The sequence below is a fragment of the Mustelus asterias genome, chromosome 1 (assembly GCF_964213995.1).
Source record: "Mustelus asterias chromosome 1, sMusAst1.hap1.1, whole genome shotgun sequence".
Lineage (NCBI taxonomy): Eukaryota > Metazoa > Chordata > Chondrichthyes > Carcharhiniformes > Triakidae > Mustelus > Mustelus asterias.
The window spans coordinates 11,308,788-11,332,135 of NC_135801.1; the positions used below are offsets into that span (position 1 = coordinate 11,308,788).

At 44.9% G+C, this 23,348-nt stretch overlaps 1 protein-coding gene across 1 annotated transcript in view; it reads left to right on the top strand.

The window, feature by feature from the left end:
* The window catches only part of LOC144491386 (putative E3 ubiquitin-protein ligase HERC3), a 56,374-nt gene extending 33,849 nt beyond the window's left edge, over window positions 1-22,525 (top strand). Inside the window, exons 19-25 of the mRNA XM_078209145.1 lie at window positions 1,608-1,745; window positions 9,448-9,614; window positions 10,432-10,498; window positions 11,895-11,980; window positions 15,789-15,969; window positions 16,988-17,087; window positions 19,559-22,525. Of these exons, the coding sequence (XP_078065271.1) occupies window positions 1,608-1,745; window positions 9,448-9,614; window positions 10,432-10,498; window positions 11,895-11,980; window positions 15,789-15,969; window positions 16,988-17,087; window positions 19,559-19,773 (954 nt within the window). The 3' untranslated portion in view covers window positions 19,774-22,525. The remainder of the gene's footprint in view (window positions 1-1,607; window positions 1,746-9,447; window positions 9,615-10,431; window positions 10,499-11,894; window positions 11,981-15,788; window positions 15,970-16,987; window positions 17,088-19,558) is intronic.
* The last annotated feature ends 823 nt before the right edge of the window (window positions 22,526-23,348 follow it).

A 23,348-nucleotide genomic window follows, 5' to 3' on the forward strand; every position in this document is an offset into this window, starting at 1 on the left:
TGGGAGCATTCTGGCCAAGTTTGCCGATGATACAAAGATAGGTGGAGGGGCAGGTAGTATTGAGGAGGTGGGGAGGCTGCAGAAAGATTTAGACAGTTTAGGAGAGTGGTCCAAGAAGTGGCTGATGAAATTCAACGTGGGCAAGTGCGAGGTCGTACACTTTGGAAAAAAGAATAGAGGCATGGACTATTTTCTAAACGGTGACAAAATTCATAATGCTAAAGTGCAAAGGGACTTGGGAGTCCTAGTCCAGGATTCTCTAAAGGTAAACTTGCAGGTTGAGTCCGTAATTAAGAAAGCAAATGTAATGTTGTCATTTATCTCAAGAGGCTTGGAATACAAAAGCAGGGATGTACTTCTGAGGCTTTATAAAGCACTGGTTAGGCCCCATTTGGAGTACTGTGAGCAATTTTGGGCCCCACACCTCAGGAAGGACATACTGGCACTGGAGCGGGTCCAGCGGAGATTCACACGGATGATCCCAGGAATGGTAGGCCTGACATACGATGAACGTCTGAGGATCGTGGGATTATATTCATTGGAGTTTAGGAGGTTGAGGGGAGATCTGATAGAAACTTACAAGATAATGAACGGCTTAGATAGGATGGACGTAGGGAAGTTGTTTCCATTAACAGGGGAGACTAGGACGCGGGGGCACAGCCTTAGAATAAAAGGGAGTCACTTTAGAACAGAGATGAGGAGAAATTTCTTCAGCCAGAGAGTGGTGGGTCTGTGGAATTCATTGCCACAGAGGGCTGTGGAGGCCGAGACGTTGAGCGTCTTCAAGACAGAAATTGATAAATTCTTGATTTCTCGAGGAATTAAGGGCTATGGGGAGAGAGCTGGTAAATGGAGTTGAAATCAACCATGATTGAATGGTGGAGTGGACTCGATGGGCCGAATGGCCTTACTTCCGCTCCTATGTCTTATGGTCTTATGGTCTTAATATCACCTGAAATGAATCGGATTGGCTAAACACTGACACTGTGATGCTGGGGACCTCAGAACTTAACAGTTCTTAATAGCCAACTAATGGAAAGGTCAATAGAAAAACAAGACAGGCAAATGTTTGATTGTTCATAGGCTAGCAAAACATTAGCAATGTGTGTATTTTTTTTATTCATACGTGGGACATGGGCATCACTGGTTGGCCAGCATTTATTGCCCATCCCTAGTTGCCCTTCAACTGAGTGGCTTGCTAGGCCATTTCAGAGGGCAGTTGAGAGTCAACCACATTGCTGTGGCTCTGGAATCACATGTAGGCCAGACCAGGTAAGGACAGCAGATTTCCTTCCCTCAAGGACATTAGTGAACCAGATGGGTTTTTCTGACAATCGACAATGGTTTCATGGTCATCAGTAGATTCTTAATTATAGGCATTATTTTTTAATTGAATTCTAATCCTACCATCTGCCGTAGCGGGATTCGAACGTGGGTCCCCAGATCATTAGCTGAATTTCTGGATTAATAGTCTAGCGATAATGCCACGAGGCCTTCACCTCCCCTCATTATATATACATATGGATGTGTACATAATTGAACAATACTGTATAAAAATGAAAGGAGGAAAACTCTGAAATATTTTTGGTATTGGTATTTTTATTCAGGTCAGATTTAAAGATGAAACGTGTTATGGTCCTGGAGTATCGCTGGAATTCTTCACCCTCTTCAGTCGGGAACTGCACAGTAATGGACAGATATTTCAGCGCTGCGAGGATTCTGGCCTGCTTTGGTTCCCCAACTGGGTAAGGCTTATTATACTGTGTGTCCTGTAAAGATGGACATCAGAAAAAAACACACCAGCAGCAGAGTTTCTTTCTGTCGTCTTTTGTAGAAGGAAAGGAAATCTGCCATCCTTACCCGGTCTGGCCCTATATGCTTCTCCAGACCCACACAATGTGGTCGACGATGAACTGCCACTCAGTTCAAGGGCAGTTAAGGAGGGGCAACAATTGTTGGTCTTTCCAGTGATGTCCACATCCCACGAAAGAATAAAAAACAAACCGGATACTGAGAGGTGTAGACAGTGAACACTTCCTTATAAAACCCAGTTTCTAGGATTCAGTTAACAAGTTATTTAGGGTCATCCTTAAGATTATCCATTATTAGATTGCGGTGTCTTACACTTTACCAGTGCCTTGCTGATGTAATATAAAGGCCACTTCCTATTTCTCCTAAACTGCTTTGTCTTGAGGAAGTGCCACAGGGTTCTTCTGGGGTTCACCATTATTGCCAGGCTCTGTCTATGAACTTTTAAACCTTTGTGTGGCAGATGAACTCTGTTAATTTTTAATCCCTACTTCACAGGAGAATCGCTCGTTTTAATCTTATAATTCCTTATTTACAGCTAGATTTTCTGACAAATCCATCTTTAAAGCAGCATTCCTTAACCTCTCGTTAGAATTGTACAGTGCAGGAGGCCATTCGGCCCATCGAGTCTGCACCGACCACAATCCCGCCTAGGCCCTGTCCCCATAACCCCATGCATTTACCCTAGCTAGTCCCCCGACACTCAGGAGTAATTTAGCACGGCCAATCCAGCTGACCCACACATCTTTGGACTGTGGGAGGAAAGCGGAGCACCCGGAGGAAACCCACACAGACACGGGGAGAATGTGCAAACTCCGCACAGACAGTGACCCAAGGCACGAATCGAATATGGGTCCCTGGTGCTGTGAGGCAGCAGTGCTAACCACTGTGCCATCGTGCCACTTGTGGCTGTGGAGTAAAGGAGACACAAGTTCTGCTTCTTCAGAAAGTACCTTAATTTCTTTGACCCAACTTCACACACAATTCTCCCCAACAAATAGTGCCACCTGTAGCCCCTTTATATATCAGTGACTTCTATTGAATAATTAACATCTAATTAGGACTTAATTAGAAGGTCTGTTAATCCATTCCTAACAATTGGTACCTGAGCAATTTGCCACACCGGATGATTGAGGAAGTCCATGCCCTCAGATTACTTGCGATAGTGAGATAACGAGGGATGGGCAATGAATACCGGCCTTACCAGTTACATCCACATTCCATGAGCAACAATAAAGGTTAAAAGCTACCACTCCATAGCAGTCCAATGAGACAATGTACAATTCCTATTCCCTGCATTCAGTTTAAATGATGTGGAGATGCCGGCGTTGGACTGGGGTAAACACAGTAAGAAGTTTAACAACACCAGGTTAAAGTCCAACAGGTTTATTTGGTAGCAAAAGCCACACAAGCTTTCGAGGCTCTGAGCCCCTTCTTCAGGTGAGTGGGAATTCTGTTCACAAACAGAACTTATAAGACACAGACTCAATTTACATGAATAATGGTTGGAATGCGAATACTTACAACTAATCCAGTCTTTAAGAAACAAAACAATGGGAGTGGAGAGAGCATCAAGACAGGCTAAAAAGATGTGTATTGTCTCCAGACAAGACAGCCAGTGAAACTCTGCAGGTCCACGCAACTGTGGGAGTTACAAATAGTGTGACATAAATTCTGATTCTAGGATCGCATGATAAAGACTCAGGAGGAAAAAAGCAGAAATATTTATGTGAAATAGTGTGACATAAACCCAATATCCCGGTTGAGGCCGTCCTTGTGTGTGCGGAACCTGGCTATCAGTTTCTGCTCCGCGACTCTGCGCTGTCGTGTGTCGCGAAGGCCGCCTTGGAGAACGCTTACCCGAATATCAGAGGCCGAATGCCCGTGACCGCTGAAGTGCTCCCCAACAGGAAGAGAACAGTCTTGCCTGGTGATTGTCGAGCGGTGTTCATTCATCCGTTGTCGCAGCGTCTGCATAGTTTCCCCAATGTACCATGCCTCGGGACATCCTTTCTTGCAGCGTATCAGGTAGACAACGTTGGCCGAGTTGCAAGAGTATGTACCGTGTACCTGGTGGATGGTGTTCTCACGTGAGATGATGGCATCTGTGTCGATGATCCGGCACGTCTTGCAGAGGTTGCTGTGGCAGGGTTGTGTGGTGTCTTGGTCACTGTTCTCCTGAAGGCTGGGTAGTTTGCTGCGGACAATGGTCTGTTTGAGGTTGTGCGGTTGTTTGAAGGCAAGAAGTGGGGGTGTGGGGATGGCCTTGGCGAGATGTTCGTCTTCATCAATGACATGTTGAAGGCTCCGGAGGAGATGCCGTAGCTTCTCCGCTCCGGGGAAGTACTGGACAACGAAGGGTACTCTGTCCACTGTGTCCCGTGTTTGTCTTCTGAGGAGGTCGGTGCGGTTTTTCGCTGTGGCGCGTTGGAACTGTTGATCAATGAGTCTAGCGCCATATCCTGTTCTTATGAGGGCATCTTTCAGCGTCTGGAGGTGTCTGTTGCGATCCTCCTCATCCGAGCAGATCCTGTGTATACGGAGGGCTTGTCCGTAGGGGATGGCTTCTTTAACGTGTTTAGGGTGGAAGCTGGAGAAGTGGAGCATCGTGAGGTTATCCGTGGGCTTGCGGTACAGTGAGGTGCTGAGGTGACCGTCCTTAATGGAGATGCGCGTGTCCAAGAATGCAACCGATTCCGGAGAGTAGTCTATGGTGAGCCTGATGGTGGGATGGAACTTGTTGATGTCATCATAGAGTTGTTTCAGTGATTGTTCACCATGAGTCCAAAGGAAGAAAATGTCATCGATGTATCTAGTGTATAGCACCGGTTGAAGGTCCCGTGCGGTGAAGAAGTCTTGTTCGAACCTGTGCATGAAGATGTTGGCATATTGAGGTGCAAATTTGGTCCCCATGGCTGTTCCGTGTGTCTGGATGAAGAACTGGTTGTTGAAGGTGAAGATATTGTGGTCCAGGATGAAGCGGATGAGATGTAAAATTGCATCTGGAAACTGGCAGTTGTTGGCGCTGAGCACTGAGGCCGTTGCAGCAATGCCATCGTCATGGGGGATGCTGGTGTAGAGTGCTGAGACATCCATTGTGACGAGGAGCGCTCCTGGTTCAACTGCTCCATGTGTGCCGAGTTTCTGTAGGAAGTCCGTCGTGTCGCGACAAAAGCTGGGGGTTCTTTGTACAATGGGTTTCAGGATGCCCTCGACATAGCCGGAGAGGTTCTCGCACAGGGTCCCATTGCCCGATACGATGGGACGGCCGGGTGTGTTTGCCTTGTGTATCTTCGGGAGGCAGTAGAGATCTCCAACGCGGGGAGTACGTGGGATGAGAGCACGGAGGGTGTTCTGAAGGTCCGGATCAAAGGTCTTGATCAGAGTGTTGAGTTGACGGGTGTGTTCTTTGGTCGGATCTGCAGGTAACTGTCTGTAGTGTTCCTCGTTGTTGAGTTGTCGGTACACTTCTTTGCAGTAATCCGTTCTGTTCAGTATGACGATGGCCCCTCCTTTGTCTGCTGGTTTGATGACAATGTTGCGGTTGGTCTTGAGAGCGTGGATAGCGTTACGTTGTGCTTGGGTGATGTTCGGGGCTGTCTTGTGAGTGCGGCTGATGAATTTGGTGTTGACGCACCTCCTGACGGCTTGTACATGTCAAGTCGAGGGCAGCGGCCTTCCGGAGGAGTCCAATTCGACTCTTTCCTCTTCGGATGCACTGCGGATCTCTCTGTCGGCTGTTCCAGTTCATTGGCTGTCTCATTGTGTTCGTTGTTGGCCTCTTGGGGTTTGTGGAAGAACTCCCTCAGCCTCATTCGCCTGATGAATTCCTCTGTGTCTGCTGCGAGACTGATGGGGTCTATTTTGGTGGTGGGGCAAAAATTAAGCCCTCGGCTGAGAACTTCGATTTCATCTGGTTGAAGTGTGTAGTCGGACAAGTTGACAATGGACTTCCCTGCAGTGGGACTGTTTCCTACTGTGGTACTGGGGGAGGCTTGGTTGCTGCTGGTGGTGATGCCGAGTTTCTCAAGTTTCCTGTTCTTGGTGTGCATGTAGATGGTGTAGTTCCTTTGTCTCGTCTGCTTGGCAGAGTTTCGCAGCTGGTCTGCGTCCTGAGCGCAAGTTGAGAATATGGATTCGATCTTGGTTTCCAGGCTGCGGCGTTTGCTGTAGAGTTGATGTATGAGGTGGTTGAGGAGGGTGAGAGAGGTGCGACGGCAAAGTCTCTCAGACAGACAGTTACCTGCAGATCCGACCAAAGAACACACCCGTCAACTCAACACTCTGATCAAGACCTTTGATCCGGACCTTCAGAACACCCTCCGTGCTCTCATCCCACGTACTCCCCGCGTTGGAGATCTCTACTGCCTCCCGAAGATACACAAGGCAAACACACCCGGCCGTCCCATCGTATCGGGCAATGGGACCCTGTGCGAGAACCTCTCCGGCTATGTCGAGGGCATCCTGAAACCCATTGTACAAAGAACCCCCAGCTTTTGTCGCGACACGACGGACTTCCTACAGAAACTCGGCACACATGGAGCAGTTGAACCAGGAGCGCTCCTCGTCACAATGGATGTCTCAGCACTCTACACCAGCATCCCCCATGACGATGGCATTGCTGCAACGGCCTCAGTGCTCAGCGCCAACAACTGCCAGTTTCCAGATGCAATTTTACATCTCATCCGCTTCATCCTGGACCACAATATCTTCACCTTCAACAACCAGTTCTTCATCCAGACACACGGAACAGCCATGGGGACCAAATTTGCACCTCAATATGCCAACATCTTCATGCACAGGTTCGAACAAGACTTCTTCACCGCACGGGACCTTCAACCGGTGCTATACACTAGATACATCGATGACATTTTCTTCCTTTGGACTCATGGTGAACAATCACTGAAACAACTCTATGATGACATCAACAAGTTCCATCCCACCATCAGGCTCACCATAGACTACTCTCCGGAATCGGTTGCATTCTTGGACACGCGCATCTCCATTAAGGACGGTCACCTCAGCACCTCACTGTACCGCAAGCCCACGGATAACCTCACGATGCTCCACTTCTCCAGCTTCCACCCTAAACACGTTAAAGAAGCCATCCCCTACGGACAAGCCCTCCGTATACACAGGATCTGCTCGGATGAGGAGGATCGCAACAGACACCTCCAGACGCTGAAAGATGCCCTCATAAGAACAGGATATGGCGCTAGACTCATTGATCAACAGTTCCAACGCGCCACAGCGAAAAACCGCACCGACCTCCTCAGAAGACAAACACGGGACACAGTGGACAGAGTACCCTTCGTTGTCCAGTACTTCCCCGGAGCGGAGAAGCTACGGCATCTCCTCCGGAGCCTTCAACATGTCATTGATGAAGACGAACATCTCGCCAAGGCCATCCCCACACCCCCACTTCTTGCCTTCAAACAACCGCACAACCTCAAACAGACCATTGTCCGCAGCAAACTACCCAGCCTTCAGGAGAACAGTGACCAAGACACCACACAACCCTGCCACAGCAACCTCTGCAAGACGTGCCGGATCATCGACACAGATGCCATCATCTCACGTGAGAACACCATCCACCAGGTACACGGTACATACTCTTGCAACTCGGCCAACGTTGTCTACCTGATACGCTGCAAGAAAGGATGTCCCGAGGCATGGTACATTGGGGAAACTATGCAGACGCTGCGACAACGGATGAATGAACACCGCTCGACAATCACCAGGCAAGACTGTTCTCTTCCTGTTGGGGAGCACTTCAGCGGTCACGGGCATTCGGCCTCTGATATTCGGGTAAGCGTTCTCCAAGGCGGCCTTCGCGACACACGACAGCGCAGAGTCGCGGAGCAGAAACTGATAGCCAGGTTCCGCACACACAAGGACGGCCTCAACCGGGATATTGGGTTTATGTCACACTATTTCACATAAATATTTCTGCTTTTTTCCTCCTGAGTCTTTATCATGCGATCCTAGAATCAGAATTTATGTCACACTATTTGTAACTCCCACAGTTGCGTGGACCTGCAGAGTTTCACTGGCTGTCTTGTCTGGAGACAATACACATCTTTTTAGCCTGTCTTGATGCTCTCTCCACTCCCATTGTTTTGTTTCTTAAAGACTGGATTAGTTGTAAGTATTCGCATTCCAACCATTATTCATGTAAATTGAGTCTGTGTCTTATAAGTTCTGTTTGTGAACAGAATTCCCACTCACCTGAAGAAGGGGCTCAGAGCCTCGAAAGCTTGTGTGGCTTTTGCTACCAAATAAACCTGTTGGACTTTAACCTGGTGTTGTTAAACTTCTTATTCAGTTTAAATAGCAGCACCTCCAAGTGCAATAAAACCTCAGGGTTGTAAGGATAGCTTTTATAAGATCACGCTCGCAAAATTCAAAACCTTCGCTCTCGAGGTGGGGGTTACAGAACAGTACAACCTGTGGGATGTTATTTTTCTTTATAAACTTAAACGTTTTTGGTTAAAGTGTTAGATTGTTGGGGAGACTGGATTATGTGGAGGGAAATGTCATAAATTGGAATACCATTGAATCCCTACAGTGCAGAAGTAGGCCATTTGGCCCATCAAGTCTGCACCAACTCTCCGAAAGAACATCTTACCCAGGTCCACCACCACCACCACCGTCACACCCCCCAATCCCTGTAATTCCATGCATTTGCCATGGCTATTCCAGCTAACCTACACACCAAGGAGCAATTTAGCATGGTCCAATCCACTTCATCTGGACTGTGGGAGGAAACCACTGTGGGACTGTTGGGGCGGCACAGTGGTTAGCACTGCTGTCTCACAGCGCCAAGGTTCCAGGTTCGATTCCCAGCTTGGGTCACTGTCTGTGTGGAGTTTGCACATTCCTCCTGTGGGAGGAAAGATGCTCCGGTTTCCTCCCACACTCCAAAGATGTGCAGGTTAGGTGGTTTAGCCATGCTAAATTGCCCCTTAGTGTCAGGGGGACTAACTAGGGTAAATGCATAGGGGGTATGGGGATAGGGCCTGGGTGGGATTGTGGTTGGTGGGCCGAATGGCCTCCTTCTGCACTGCAGGGATTTTATGAAACCGGAGCACCGGGAGGAAACCCACGCAGACACGGGGAGAATGTGCAAACCCCACACAGGCAGTGACCCAAGGTCAGAATCGAACTCAGGTCCCTGGTTCTGTGAGGCAACAGTGTTTACCACTGTGCCAACAAGCAAAAACTTAATGAGTGGACCCATAATCAGTCAATGGCTCATTCCTGCATTATAGAAATGGATTGCTATGAAATGCTGAGCTATAAAAAAAATCTTGGTATTGGGATTGTGATCACAGGATATTATTTCATGCCGGCCTGCTTGTATATTAGTTCCAAAGAGATGACTTAATGGATCTCTGAAGGGCTATAGAAGCACGTTCCTGTTTCTAGACCCATAACTAATGAACCATTGGAAAATCATGCACAACCCGTGTCCAGAATTTCAGTAAGGCCTTCTAACAGGCGAACCTCCATTCTCAGAGTACGCAACCCAAACATCTCTCTTGTGTTGTCAACTGAAACCGAGATTATGTTGTTATGGAGTACTGTGCAAATTTTCAGGGAAAGATTTCATAATTTTATTTTTTTAAATATGCACAGGAACCAGAAATGGATGATGCATTTTATCTGGTGGGAATTCTTTGCGGACTCGCTGTGTCCAATCGTTACATGTGCAATTTTAACTTCCCGTTGGCTTTGTACAAAAAACTGCTCCACAAGCAGCCAACACTGGAAGACCTGAAGGAACTCTCACCGACAGAAGGAAAGTGAGTGAACTCCAAACATTGACATAACTTCTTAATCCACCCAATTATCTAACCTATAATAACAGGGCATTGATCTATCTTATATTAAGTTGATCTTACTCTATATCCTAGCTATTGAGTGTAACACTACATTCGGCACCCTCTCCTTTTCTATGAACGGTATACTTTGTATAGCGCACAAGAAACTGTATACCAATACATGTGACAATAATAAATCAAATCAAAATGAACCTCTTGGCCTTGGTTCAATGTCCTGGGAAAAATAAGACCTATCCTATTTTTTAAAATTGCTACAAGCAGTTATGATAAAAAAAGTCATAAAGAAGACAACGTAAAATCTAAAGTTTGCAAATCTGTTCCATTGAGCACTTCCTGATTAATGGAAATCAACCAATTTTTAAAGTTTGTTTATTAGTGTCACAAGTAGGCTTACATTAACACTGCAATGAAGTTACTGTGAAATTCCCATAGTCGCCACACTCCGGCGCCTATTCGGGTACACTGAGAGGGAATTTATCACGATCAATTCACCTAACCTGCACATCTTTGGACTGTGGGGGGAAACCGGAGCACCCGGAGGAAACCCACGCAGACACAGGGAGAACGTGCAGACTCCGCACAGACAGTGACCCAAGCCGGGAATCAAACCCGGGTCCCTGGCGCTGTGAGGCAGCAGTGCTTAACCACTGTGCCATCCTATTTTTATTTTTAATCAACTGAATAGTGTTATACAAATCTTGCTTTGAAACTTTTGACAACACAATGACAAATCTCACTGACGAGCTTTCAATTTCCGTGTCTTTCCTTGGTAATACAGTTCACTCCAGGAAATCCTTGACTATGAATATGATGATACTGAAGATGAGTTTTGTCTGGATTTTACTGTAAGTTTACTGTTTTAACACATTACTAATTGATTCACTTTCAAACTATTAACAAATTGAACCAAAATTAGAAGTTCACAGCGTAGACCGGAGGGGCCAAAGCCTACCCAGAATCAGCAGTGTTGAAGCAGTGCACACTCCAACCTGCAGAACCTAGATGGACTCTGTAGGTTTGGAGAGCTGAATGCATCTGCTATGGCTCCACAAGCTCATCCATTCCAGAACCACAATTCACTTGAATGCTTCGCTGGCAGTGCCCCTACTGTAGGTGCCAGGCCCGCAGAGAGGGTGAGATTACAGCAGGTTCAACAATAATTGATTTTACAAGTTGTCCAATTTTGCCCAGTTTGTTTTATCTGATAACAAAAGATTAAGGGGTGCGGATTTAGTCACACACCAGTGGTGAAACCCTCTTTACGGGGTGAATGGGAATGCTGCTAAACTACTGCACAAGTTACATAAGGGGACATCTGCAATGACTTGGCTGAGTTTATCAAATGGATAGTGGTCATGTACTCAAAAGACCTTGTAGGTGGTGAACTAGCCACTGGAACACGACTTGCTGAACGTACATACCTCTGTCATAAGGACATCTGCAAGTTGGATATGTAGACATTGATAATGACAAGTAGGAGACGGCGGCGAATGGCCTGGTTGGAGGTTAGGGGGGGCAGAAATTCTGGAGGAGCGTTTGAAGAGATCAGGAGAAATAGCGCAGTTGACGCTGAAGAGGGAAAAAAACAGGCCTGTGAATCTCTCACTTTCTCAGCCTCCCCCACCCCCAGGGGAGAACTCACCTTGGAGAAAAAAATCAGCGCTTAAAGAGCCCAATAAATGAGTTGATTGGATTAATATAAATTGTGTACTTAAATGAAAAGATAAATGTGATAATGAGAACATAAGAACTAGGAGCAGGAGTAGGCCACCTGGCCCCTCGAGCCTGCTCCGTCATTCAATAAGATCATAGCTGATCTTTTCGTGGACTCAGCTCCACTTACCCGCCCGCTCACCATAACCCTTAATTCCTTTACTGTTCAAAAATCTATCCATCTTTGCCTTAAAAACATTCAAAGAGGTAGCCTCAACTGCTTCACTGGGCAGGGAATTCCACAGGTCCACAACCCTTTGGGTGAAGAAGTTCCTCCTCAATCCAGTCCTAAATCTGCTCCCCCTTATTTTGAGGCCATGCCTCCTAGTTCAAATTTCACCTGCCAGTGGAAACAACCTCCCTGCTTCTACCTTATCTATTCCCTTCATAATCTTATATGTTTCTATAAGATCCCCCCTCATTCTTCTGATGAAGTTTAAACTTGTTGTAGAATACTGATTATAAACTGTAGCCATCCAGGAGAGAAAAGAAATGCAGCCCATAATTTTGTGAGCTTTGTTTTTGCAGATACCCAATGAAACAGCTGATGGGAACATAGTTATAGTGGAACTCATTCCTGATGGTATCAACACCCCTGTTCAAAAGCATAATAGGTAAATGTTCTCCATGAATATAAACTGTTCAGTCGTTACTGAATTTATTTGCACTTTGAGCTGCATTTATTGCAATGGTCAATCAGATGTAGATATCTAAACCTTAGCATCATGTGTTATGGCACCCAGTGTTATGCACTAATTAAGGATGGTTGCATAACTCAGTCATACACATTGCATACAGTTATACCTCACGTCTTCTAAAGGATATGCTTTGTTTGGTGGCATGGTTTCATATATATACTGTAACATATATTTTAAGGAGGTTTACTGAAGTTTCAACAAGTCCGGTGCTTTAATATTGGTCTTACAATAGATAAATACATCAAAAGGAAGGATCTGTGAGGCTGTGGGCAAAGAGTGTTGGAAGTGAGACAAATGAGATAGTTCTTTCAAAGCACTGACACAATGAGCTTCTGTGTTGTATGATTCTGTGATTCATTTAGAAATGTCATTAGCCACACTTGGCAGGTGGTTAACATATTTAGTAACACTATCTCATCCTCTGGAGCAGCATGCGAGGTAATTTCAGAGTTAAGAGTCATAGTAGCAGGATTCAGCCCTTCTGCCTATAACTTGGTACCCTTATTCCATAAAGACATTGTGAATCTCAATCTTAGTGTTGGACTGGAGTCACATACAGGACGGAATGGGTAAGGGTGAAAGGCTTCCTTCCTAAGTCGTATTGGTGAACCTGTTGAGTTGACACAATAATCAAACATTATCACGGACCCTTTTTACTGGTACAAGCTTTTCATTCCCAGGTGTTTATTTAAATATCAGTTCTCGGACTACCATGTTGGACTTGTGTTCTCAGGATTCTTGAACTACTAGACTGCCATAGCCGGTTTACTGAAAGCAGATTGATTGTTTTAAATGCTGTGATTCTTGACTTGCCACTAGCGATGGCTGCACCAACATAGAAAGCAGGAGGAGGCTATTCAGCCCTTCGTGCCTGCTCCGCCATTCATTATGATCATGGCTGATCATCCAACTCAATACCCTTCTCTCTACCCTCCCCCCCCCCCCCCCCCCCCCCCGCCCCCATATAATTTTATCCCCTTTGCCTCAAGTGCTATTTCTAACTGTCTAATATATAGAGACCTATAAGATAATGAAGGGGCTGGATAGGGTAGAGGTGGAGAGATTCTTTCCACTTAGAAAGGAAACTAGAACTAGAGGGCACAGCCTCAAAATAAAGGAGGGGTCAGTTTAGGACAGAGTTGAGGAGGAACTTCTTCTCTCAGAGGGTGGTGAATCTCTGGAATTCTCTGCTCACTGAAGTGGTGGAGGCTACCTCGTTGAATATGTTTAAATCACGGATAGATGGATTCCTGATCGGTAAGGGAATTAGGGGTTATGGGGATCAGGCGGGCAAGTGGAACTGATCCACTTCAGATCAGCCATGATCTTATTGAATGGCGGGGCAGGCTCGAGGGGCTAGATGGCCTACTCCTGCTCCTATTTCTTATGTTCTTATGTTCTAATGAAAATATTCAATGTTTTGGCCTCAACTACTTTCTGTGGTAGCGAATTCCAATCATTGATTATATCTCCAAGAATTTGATAATGAACAATATGTAATTGACAGTCAGTTCAGATGGAGTGGTAGCTTGACCATAATGCCTTTGGTTACAGTATTTATTGATAGGCTGACCGTGTTAAATTCAATAATCGTATATTGAGGGAAGGATGAATCTGAAGCCAATATTTGCCCCACGACAGTTTTATTTCCAAGACTACAGAGCAAAGAAACAGATTCATTCGATTCACCAACACTTTTTTTTAACCCTCTTGCAATGATTCCGTAATCTTTCCCTAGTTGGGGCCAGATGCTCTTAATTACCAATTAAAGTCAGTTGCAACACAATTTAATAAGAACGAGGAGCAGGAGTAGGCCATCTGGCCCCTCGAGCCTGCTCCGCCGTTCAATAAGATCATGGCTGATCTTTTTGTGGACTCAGCTCCACTTACCCGCCTGCTCACCATAACCCTTAATTCCTTTACTGTTCAAAAATGTTATCCTTGCCTTAAAAACATTCAATGAGGTAGCCTCAACTGCTTCATTGCGCAGGGAATTCCACAGATTCACAATCCTTTGTGTGAAGAAGTTCCTCCTCAACTCAGTCCTAAATCTGCTTCCCCTTATTTTGAGGCTATGCCCCCTAGTTCTAGTTTCACCCGCCAGTGGAAACAATTTTCCTGCTTCTATCTTATCTATTCCCTTCATAATCTTATACGTTTCTATAAGATCTCCCCACATTCTTTTGAATTCCAATGAGTATAGCCCCAGTCTACTCAGTCTCTCCTCATAAGCCAACCCTCTGAACTCCAGAATCAACCTAGTGAATCTCCTCTGCATCCCCTCCAGTGCCAGTATATCCTTTCTCAAGTAAGGAGACCGAAACTGTACACAGTACTCCAGGTGTGGCCTCACCAGCACCTTATACAGCTGCAACATAATCTCGCTGTTTTTAAGCTCCATCCCTCTAGCAATGAAGGACAAAATTCCATTTGCCTTCTTAATTATCTGCTGCACCTGCAAACCAACTCCTTGAGATTCCTGCACAAGGACACCCAGGTCCCTCTGCACAGCAGCATGCTGCAATTTTTTACCATTTAAATAATAGTCCATTTTGCTGTTATTCCTACCAAAATGGGTGACCTCACAATTACCAACATTATACTCCATCTGCCAGACCCTCGCCCACTCACTTAGACTATCTATATCCCTTTGCAGACTTTCAGCGTCCTCTGCACACTTTGCTCTTCCACCCATCTTAGTGTCATCTGCGAATTTTGACACACTACACTTGGTCCCCAACTCCAAATCATCTATGTAAATCGTTCAACATGAACAGAATGTTTTAGAAACATAGAAAAACTACAGCACAAACAGGCCCTTCGGCCCACAAGTTGTGCCGAACACATCCCTACCTTCTAGACCTACCTATAATCCTCCATCCTATTAAGCTCCATGTACTCATCCAGGAGTCTCTTAAAAGACCCTATTGAGTTCGCCTCCACCACCCCTGACGGCAGCCGATTCCACTCGCCCACCACCCTCTGTGTGAAAAACTTACCCCTAACATCTCCCCTGTACCTACCCCCCAGCACCTTAAACCTGTGTCCTCTCGTAGCAGACATTTCCACCCTGGGAAAAAGCCTCTGAGAGTCCACCCGATCTATGCCTCTCAACATCTTATACACCTCTATTAGGTCTCCTCTCATCCTTCGTCTCTCCAAGGAGAAAAGACCGAGCTCCCTCAGCCTATCCTCATAAGGCATGCCACTCAATCCAGGCAACATCCTTGTAAATCTCCTCTGCGCTCTTTCAATCTTTTCCACATCCTTCCTATAGTGAGGCGACCAGAACTGAGCACAGTACTCCAAGTGGGGTCTGACGAGGGTCTTATATAGCTGCATCATTATCCCCGGACTCCTAAATTCAATCCCTCGATTGATAAAGGCCAGCACACCATACGCCTTCTTAACCACCTCCTCCACCTGCGGGGCCGATTTCAGAGTCCTATGGACCCGGACCCCAAGGTCCTTCTGATCCTCTACCGTACGAAGAGTCTTTCCCTTTGTTCATCTGGAGTCCGGCCTTATTACACAGGCTATAGCACTGAGGGGTAGAATACAATCTTCTAAAACGTCATAGAGATCTTTGCATTCTGTCGATATAAAAAGTCAGTTGATGCAGATTTGCTTATATTCCCCTGAGTTTAGATTGTTTGAGGAATGATCCAATTGAGGTGTCATGTGTAAACTGTACAGTGTTTAACTCTAATTTATTTTTAAATAGGAAGCAGTATGTTGATGCTTATGTGGATTATAAACTCAACACGTCCGTGAAGAAACAATTTGAAGCCTTTGCAGAAGGTTTCAGGAATTCGTTGCTGCCAGTTGTATATGTATTCCATGCGGAAGAACTGAGGGACGTTATCCACGGAAACATCAATTACGAGTGGGAGCAGCTGGAACAGGTCTGGCGCTGTGTTCCACATTTACTTCTCAATGTCCTTGACAATTTCTACCTTGCCTGTACTGAGAATGAGTGCAGTGTTACAGCACACTAAACAATATTCTATAAATCCATCCACACCAAATCCCTGGGAATGATATCAACCCACCCCAGCCAATGGGAATTTGATCAGCCATCCCATTTCAGTGGAAGGTACAATGGGGCGGGGGGTATAACAGGAAGGGGTCGCTCAGATCCTCAAGCCTGTTCCACTATTTAGTTAGACCATGGCTTATCTATACCTCTGCCCCGATTGAATCAGTTTTGTTTTACATTCCTAGGGCGGCACAGTGGTTAGCACTGCTGCCTCACAGCGCCAAGGTCCCAGATTCAATTCCGGCTTTGGGTCACTGTCTGTATGGAGTTTGCACATTCTCCCAGTGTCTGCGTGGGTTTCCTCCGGGTGCTTCAGTTTCCTCCCACAATCCAAAGATGTGCAGGTTAGGTTGATTGGCCATGCTAAATTGGCCCTAGTGTCAGGGGGATTAGCAAAGTAAATGCGTGAGGTTACAGGAATAGGACTTAGGTGAGATTGTGGTCGGTACAAATTCGATGGGCTGAAGGGTCTCCTTCTGTACAGTAAGGATTCAATGATTCTATAAACTTACCTAACACAAGTCTGTTGCTTTCAACCCTAAAAATTTCAATTGAGTCAGCACTATAACCGTCCTTGGCGTGTATTCCAGATAACTGTGACACTTTGGGTGGGATTTTCCGACCGCGCTCACCCCAAGACTGGAAAAACCTGCCCGAGGTCAACGGACCTTTACATGGTCCGTGTCCCACTCGCTACGATTCCCGGGGCGGGCAGGATGGAAAGAACTCCTTCCTGATGTCCCTCATCAATGGCCTTGCTCTAATTAAAAATTGTGCCCCTTAGTTCAGAATCAAATAATTTTTAAAATGTTGAATATATCAATTAGACCATTGAAACTCAGAGCACAAGTTAATCTTCATTAGTCTGTGTTTTATATCTATAGAATGCACGTTACGATGGATACACGCAAACTGACAACGCAGTCAGGAATTTTTGGGAAGTCTTTGGAAACTTTTCAGAAGAGGAGAAAAAGCAGTTTCTTGGTGAGTAAGCTTAGTGTGCATTACTGAATGTAACATATGCGCATCTTAGCATGGTCCATTGCCTGGCCAAGAATTTTTGATTTGATTTATTATTGTCACATGAATTAGTATACAGTGAAAAGTATTGTTTCTTGCGCGCTATACAGACAACGCATACCGTTCATAGAGAAGGAAACGAGAGAGTGCAGAATGTAGTGTTACAGTCATAGCTAGGGTGTAGAGAAAGATCAACTTAATGTGAGGTAGGTCCATTCAAAAGTCTGACGGCAGCAGGGAAGAAGCTGTTCTTGAGTCGGTTGGTACGTGACCTCAGACTTTTGTATTTTTTTCCCGACGGAAGAAGGTGGAAGAGAGAATGTCCGGGATGTTTTTGTTTTGTACAACTGATATTATTCATTTAACCGTCCAAGGTGGAAAGATCTGAAGATGGCAAAAAAAATTATTGAAGCTTAAAGGCCCCTTGTGCCTGCTCGTTTGAATAGCTATCCAATTCTCCCTATTCTCTTGCTCCTCATTCTGCAATTCTTTCCTTTTCAAGTACTTATACATCCTCTTTTTAATGTTATTACTGAATCAGCCTCCATCATTCTTTCAGCGGTGCATTCCAGATTGGAATGACTTACTGTCTTAAAAAATTCTCCCCACCACCCCTTCTTTCCCAATTACTTTAACTCTTTGTCCTCCGATTACTGGACCTCCTGCCAGTGGAAGCAGCTCCTCCTTATCTTCTGTGTCAAACCCGTCAAAATTTGGAACACCTCTCAAATCCTCCCCCTTAACCTAACATGTCCTGAGAACAATTTCAACTTCTATATTCTCTCCAATTGACTGAAGCCTCTCTTCCGCAGATGATATTTAGTGTATTGCTAATTATTAATATCTACAAGATGTCTCACGTTATTAGTCACAGTGGATTGATGCATTATGATACAGATCATAGAAACCCTACAGTGCAGAAGGAGGCCATTCAGTCCATCGAACCTGCACCGGCAACTATCCCACCCAGGCCCTATCCCTGTAATCCCACATATTTACCCTGCCAATGCCCCTGATTCTAAGGGGTAACTTAGCATGGCCAATCAACCTAACCCGCACATCGTTAGACACTAAGGGACAATTTAGCCTGGCCAATCCATCTAACCTGCACATCTTTTGGAGTGTGGGAGGAAACCGGAGCACCCGGAGGAAACCCACGCAAACACGGGGAGAATGTGCAAACTCCACACAGACAGTGACCTAAGGCCAGAATTGAACCTGGGTCTCTGCTGCTCTGAGGCAACAGTGCTAACCACTGTGCCACCGCGCCACCTCGAATGTTTGTGCCTTTTGAGGGAATAACGTCAAGCTAATGATCTAACAAATTTATATGTGAAATTTCATCTACTTTAAAGGGCATTTTCTGCTGGTGCTTTGGCGATCAAATTCAGTTTTGGAATGTGGAACCAAATGGGCGTTTGGGGCCTTGAATTTACCTGACTTTGTGTAGCAACCTCTGGTTCAGCCACAGCATAGTAAGAAGTCTCACAACACCAGGTTAAAGTCCAACAGGTTTATTTGGTAGCACAAGCCGCTAGCTTTCGGAGCGCGGCTCCTTCATCAGGTGAGTGGGAGTTCTGTTCACAAATAGGGCATATAAAGACACAAACTCAATTTACAGAATAATGGTTGGAATGCGAGTCTTTACAGGTAATCAAGTCTTAAAGGTATAGACAATGTGAGTGGAGAGAGGGTTAAGCACAGGTTAAAGAGATGTGTATTGTCTCCAGCCAGGACAGTTAGTGAGATTTTGCAAGCCCAGGTAAGTCGTGGGAGTTACAGATAGTGTGACATGCACCCAAGATCCCGGTTGAGGCCGTCCTCATGTGTGCAGAACTTGGCTATCAGTCTCTGCTCAGCGACTCTGCATTGTCGTGTGTCATGAAGGCCGCCTTGGAGAACGCTTACCCGAAGATCAGAGGCCGAATGCCCGTGACCGTTGAAGTGTTCCCCAACAGGAAGAGAACACTCTTGCCTGGTGATTGACTGGAGACAATACACATCTCTTTAACCTGTGCTTAACCCTCTCTCCACTTACATTGTCTGTACCTTTAAGACTTGATTACCTGTAAAGACTCGTATTCCAACCATTATTCTGTAAATTAAGTGTGTGTCTTTATATGCCCTGTTTGTGAACAGAACTCCCACTCACCTGATGAAGGAGCAGCGCTCCGAAAGCTAGTGGTTTGTGCTATCAAATAAACCTGCTGGACTTTAACCTGGTGTTGTGAGACTTCTTACTGTGTTTACCCCAGTCCAATGCCGGCATCTCTACATCATCAGCCACAGCAAACAGTGTTAAAGGTGCAGGAGTGAGTGCAGAAACTGTAGAGGGGACCTGGTATGTGATGAGGCCAGTTTACTGACCCAAAAATGAATCCTGATAGTTCTGAATATGACTTTTATTTCGATGTCTGTTCTTTTCCCATTCTCAGCCTTTCTGTCAGGAAGCGACAGAATCCCAGTGGGAGAGATTCGGAGTTTCAGCATTGCAATTATTAACACCAGGAGCACTGACCCGGATTGTTCATATCCTCGTGCCTACACCTGTACCAAGACCCTCGACCTCCCCAACTACAGCAATATCGAAATACTGAGAGAGAGGTTACTGCATGCTATGGAATCCAGTGGAGAGTTCAATGCATATTGACCGTAACATATATGTGTGTGTGCCTTTAATCCGAGAAAATGTGACAATTGACTGAGAAAATCTCAATATAAATTGCATTCAAGCATTTGTTTCCTCAGCCTTTTGGCTAAGATCAAGTGTAGTATCGGATCTGCACTTGGTTGAGGTCATTAGGTTACGCTGAGGCTTCATATGTTTCATATGAAGCAATTTTTAAAAGTGGCATCTCGGCCTTTTGGCTAAGATGCAAATGAGCTCAAGTCTTGGAGGAGGATCCTCCCCCTTCTCCAATCAGCTTGACTCATGTAGATCAGGCCCAGGACAGGGTGGTTTTGGTCTCCCGTCCTGTCTTGTCAGCCTGGATCTGAAATGTCTCAACTTGTTGAGACTCTGAATTGGATTTGATTTGATTGAATTGGAAAAGTATTAAAAAAAAATTTGTTTCCTCACAGAATGGAAAACATCCTGTGATAAGGCAACATTTAAGAGCGCTTTAAGTCTCTCTACTCAAACTAGTGAAATGTACACATACAGCAATTTTTAATTCATTCACAGGATGTGGGCATTGCTGGCAAGGTTGGTCTGTTTCGTTCGTCCCTAATCTTCCACTAGAGGGCGGTGGTGAGCCACCTCCTGGAATGTGACTCAGTGACTTGCTCGGCCATTTCCAAGGGCAATGAAGAGTCAGCACATGGCTTGAAACTGGAGTCACTAATAGGTCAGATCCTGTCAGGGGAACAGATGTAAGTGAACCAGATGGGTTTTTAAACCATAGAACGAGCTTCACTGTTTATTCCAGATGAGATTCTCAAACTGCAGCGGTGAGATTTGAACTCGCGTCTCATGGATGCTCATCCAGGCCTGCTGGATTACTAATCCAGTTGCATAAACACTATGCTACCATACTCCACTAAATTTGTGTAACCTATACAGAGGATGGGGTGAAATGTTATATGCATTTGCGAGGTAGAGATTGAGGAGGCTCCGTGACTGTTCTTGGCATGTCAAAATATTTAACTTTGATCTCCTTAAAAGAAAAGGCTGTGATGACCGTAATAACTGGAGCAAATTTCTCATCTCTTCAGAAAAAAAATAAGGTGGGCTTGCTGTTTCTTGAAGGTATACCAATCAGGAGCAATGTAATTTCATGCCACATAGAATTACATTGAACGTACAACACAGAAATAGGCCATTCAGCCCAACCACTCAATACAAACGTTCATGCGCAAGTTGACCCTCCTCCTATTCATTCTCATCAAACTTTATCAATATGATTCTCTATTCCACTCTCCCTCATATACTTATCCCCCTTAAATCCATGCTTACTATTCACTTTAACCACACACTGTAGTCAAGATTCTCAGCACTCTTTGGTTGAAGAAGCTTCGTTGAAATTCCCTTTTTGACTTTTTGGTGATTTATAATGACTTCTCAAGATGTTTTCTTTACACTAGTGGAAACCCTCGCCCTGTGATTATTCTGTTAAAATCTACAATAAACTAAAATGTTGACATTTTCTCTTTTCAAGAAAAAACGATACGCAGGCTTTCCCTATGTGAGTATAAGCTCACATTTCTGATTGTAAATTTTTCGCACCCTCGCTAGTGCCTCCTTTTATTTAATAGTATTATGACCAGAACTATACACTGTGTTCCGAGTGTGTGGTCTAACCCAGACTCAGTACAGTGTTAGGAAGCTGGAATGAAATGAAAAATAAAGAATTGGATAAAAAAAGAAACGGATAGGGATCTGGCTACACTGAGGACTTGTGAGATTAGTTTTTTTTTACTTTGTGCCTAGTAGCTGGGTGAAACAGACACTTTGTTAAGCAGAGACCAACTATCTTGGGATCTAGATCATAGCTGCACCCAGTTGCAAAGCAGAGCTCTCTCACAGAATCAAGCTGTTGTGTAAAATGAAAGCAGAAGAAGTCTGTCTGTGTGTGTTCTACTCTAAACTAAAAGAAAGCTCCAATCCTGTAAAGCAATTATTTGCTGGAATTGCCTCATTGTGGTAAAACCCATGGGATGTTGTTTTGGGGAAGGTGTATTCTTGGAGCTTAGGAAAGTAGATAGATTTGGATTGGGAGGGAGGGTAATTTCAGTATATTGTCTGAGTAACCATTATTATAGATAATTGTAAATGTTCTTTACTGTTGCCTTGTTGTGCATTTTAAAGTTTAATAACCTTTTTTGTTATTTGAATAATGTTCAACAAGACAGACTCCTTTCCGCATCGGGTTTCATCTCTTTCCATATATTTTGTTTTCCAAATCGCAAAATTAAATAGTTAAGAGCCGGCGTTCCAAGTTTCTCTTCTGGTGTTTGGGATGCCCTTGCACTGAACCTCAGCGGAGTTCATAACAACAGGCTTAGGACAACCTATCTACTTTTTCAGTTCCATCCTAGTACTCAGTTTACTTCCCTTTTGACCATGTTAACCAGAGTTGCTGCGTTTACTGATTTGTGTATTTATTCTCTCAGATTTCTTTGCTCCACGACCTCATTTTGATTCTTAATTTCCAAGTAATCTGTGACCATCGTTATTGTGCCGAAATGTAATATCTTGCAGTTATTGCCAATAATTATTGCCAATAATAGACCAATACTGCAACCTTATTCATTTAGATCAGAGTCCTCATTGTTGCCAATGTTACATGAAGAATCTAAAATGCTAGGTTGTTACTGTTAATGCACTTTGTGAAATGTAAATTATTTTCAGATGTAAATAACTTTTCATGTTTGTAATTAAAATAAATGATTTCTGGATTTTTATTCCTTGTTGTGACTGTGCTAATTTATTGCTAAGGTGTGCAGCCAGGTTTAGGAGTGGAATGGACAAGGGCGACTCAGCCATTGTTCCCCTTCCACGGGTCTGCTGCTTCTGTCCACACTTGCTACACCAGAAGATGAACACAGTCAGTAATGAGCAGTCACCACAGCACAGCTTCTGAACGTAGCTTTTAACAAATCTGCTCCAGCATCAATTGTATTGAATACTTCCGAGGGACACAAACCCAACGCTCACTATGGCGGCCTTTCATTTGCCTCACAGTCCTGCTGGTGTTAAGAGACCGGGTGTGAAGATCCTTAATGTTACCGACAACAAGGGGAGATCATTCAGTCCCTCATGCCTGTTCTACTATTTGTTAGGGCACCAGATCTAATGTGGCACAGTGGTTAGCATTGCTGCCTCACAGCGCCAGGGCCCTTGGTTCGATTCCTGGCTTGGGGCACTGTCTGTGTGGAGTTTGCACATTCTCCCCGTGTCTGCGTGGGCTTCCTCCGGGTGCTCCGGTTTCCTCCCACATTCTGAAAGATGTGCTGGTAAGTGCATTGACCCGAACAGGTGCCGGACTGTGGCGACTAGGGGGATTTCACAGCAACCTCATTGCAGTGTTAATGTAAGCCTTACTTGTGAATTATAAATAAACTTTACTTTTAGATTAGAAACCCCAAGATATATTATGAAGCCAGATCAGGCCCCAACAATTTTCTATTTTGGCATTAGTGTAGCAATATGAGGTTTCACTCCAGGCGTAATTCTACTGACAAACCATGGAGCTTTTATCAAAAAAAACTTTATTTAACAACACA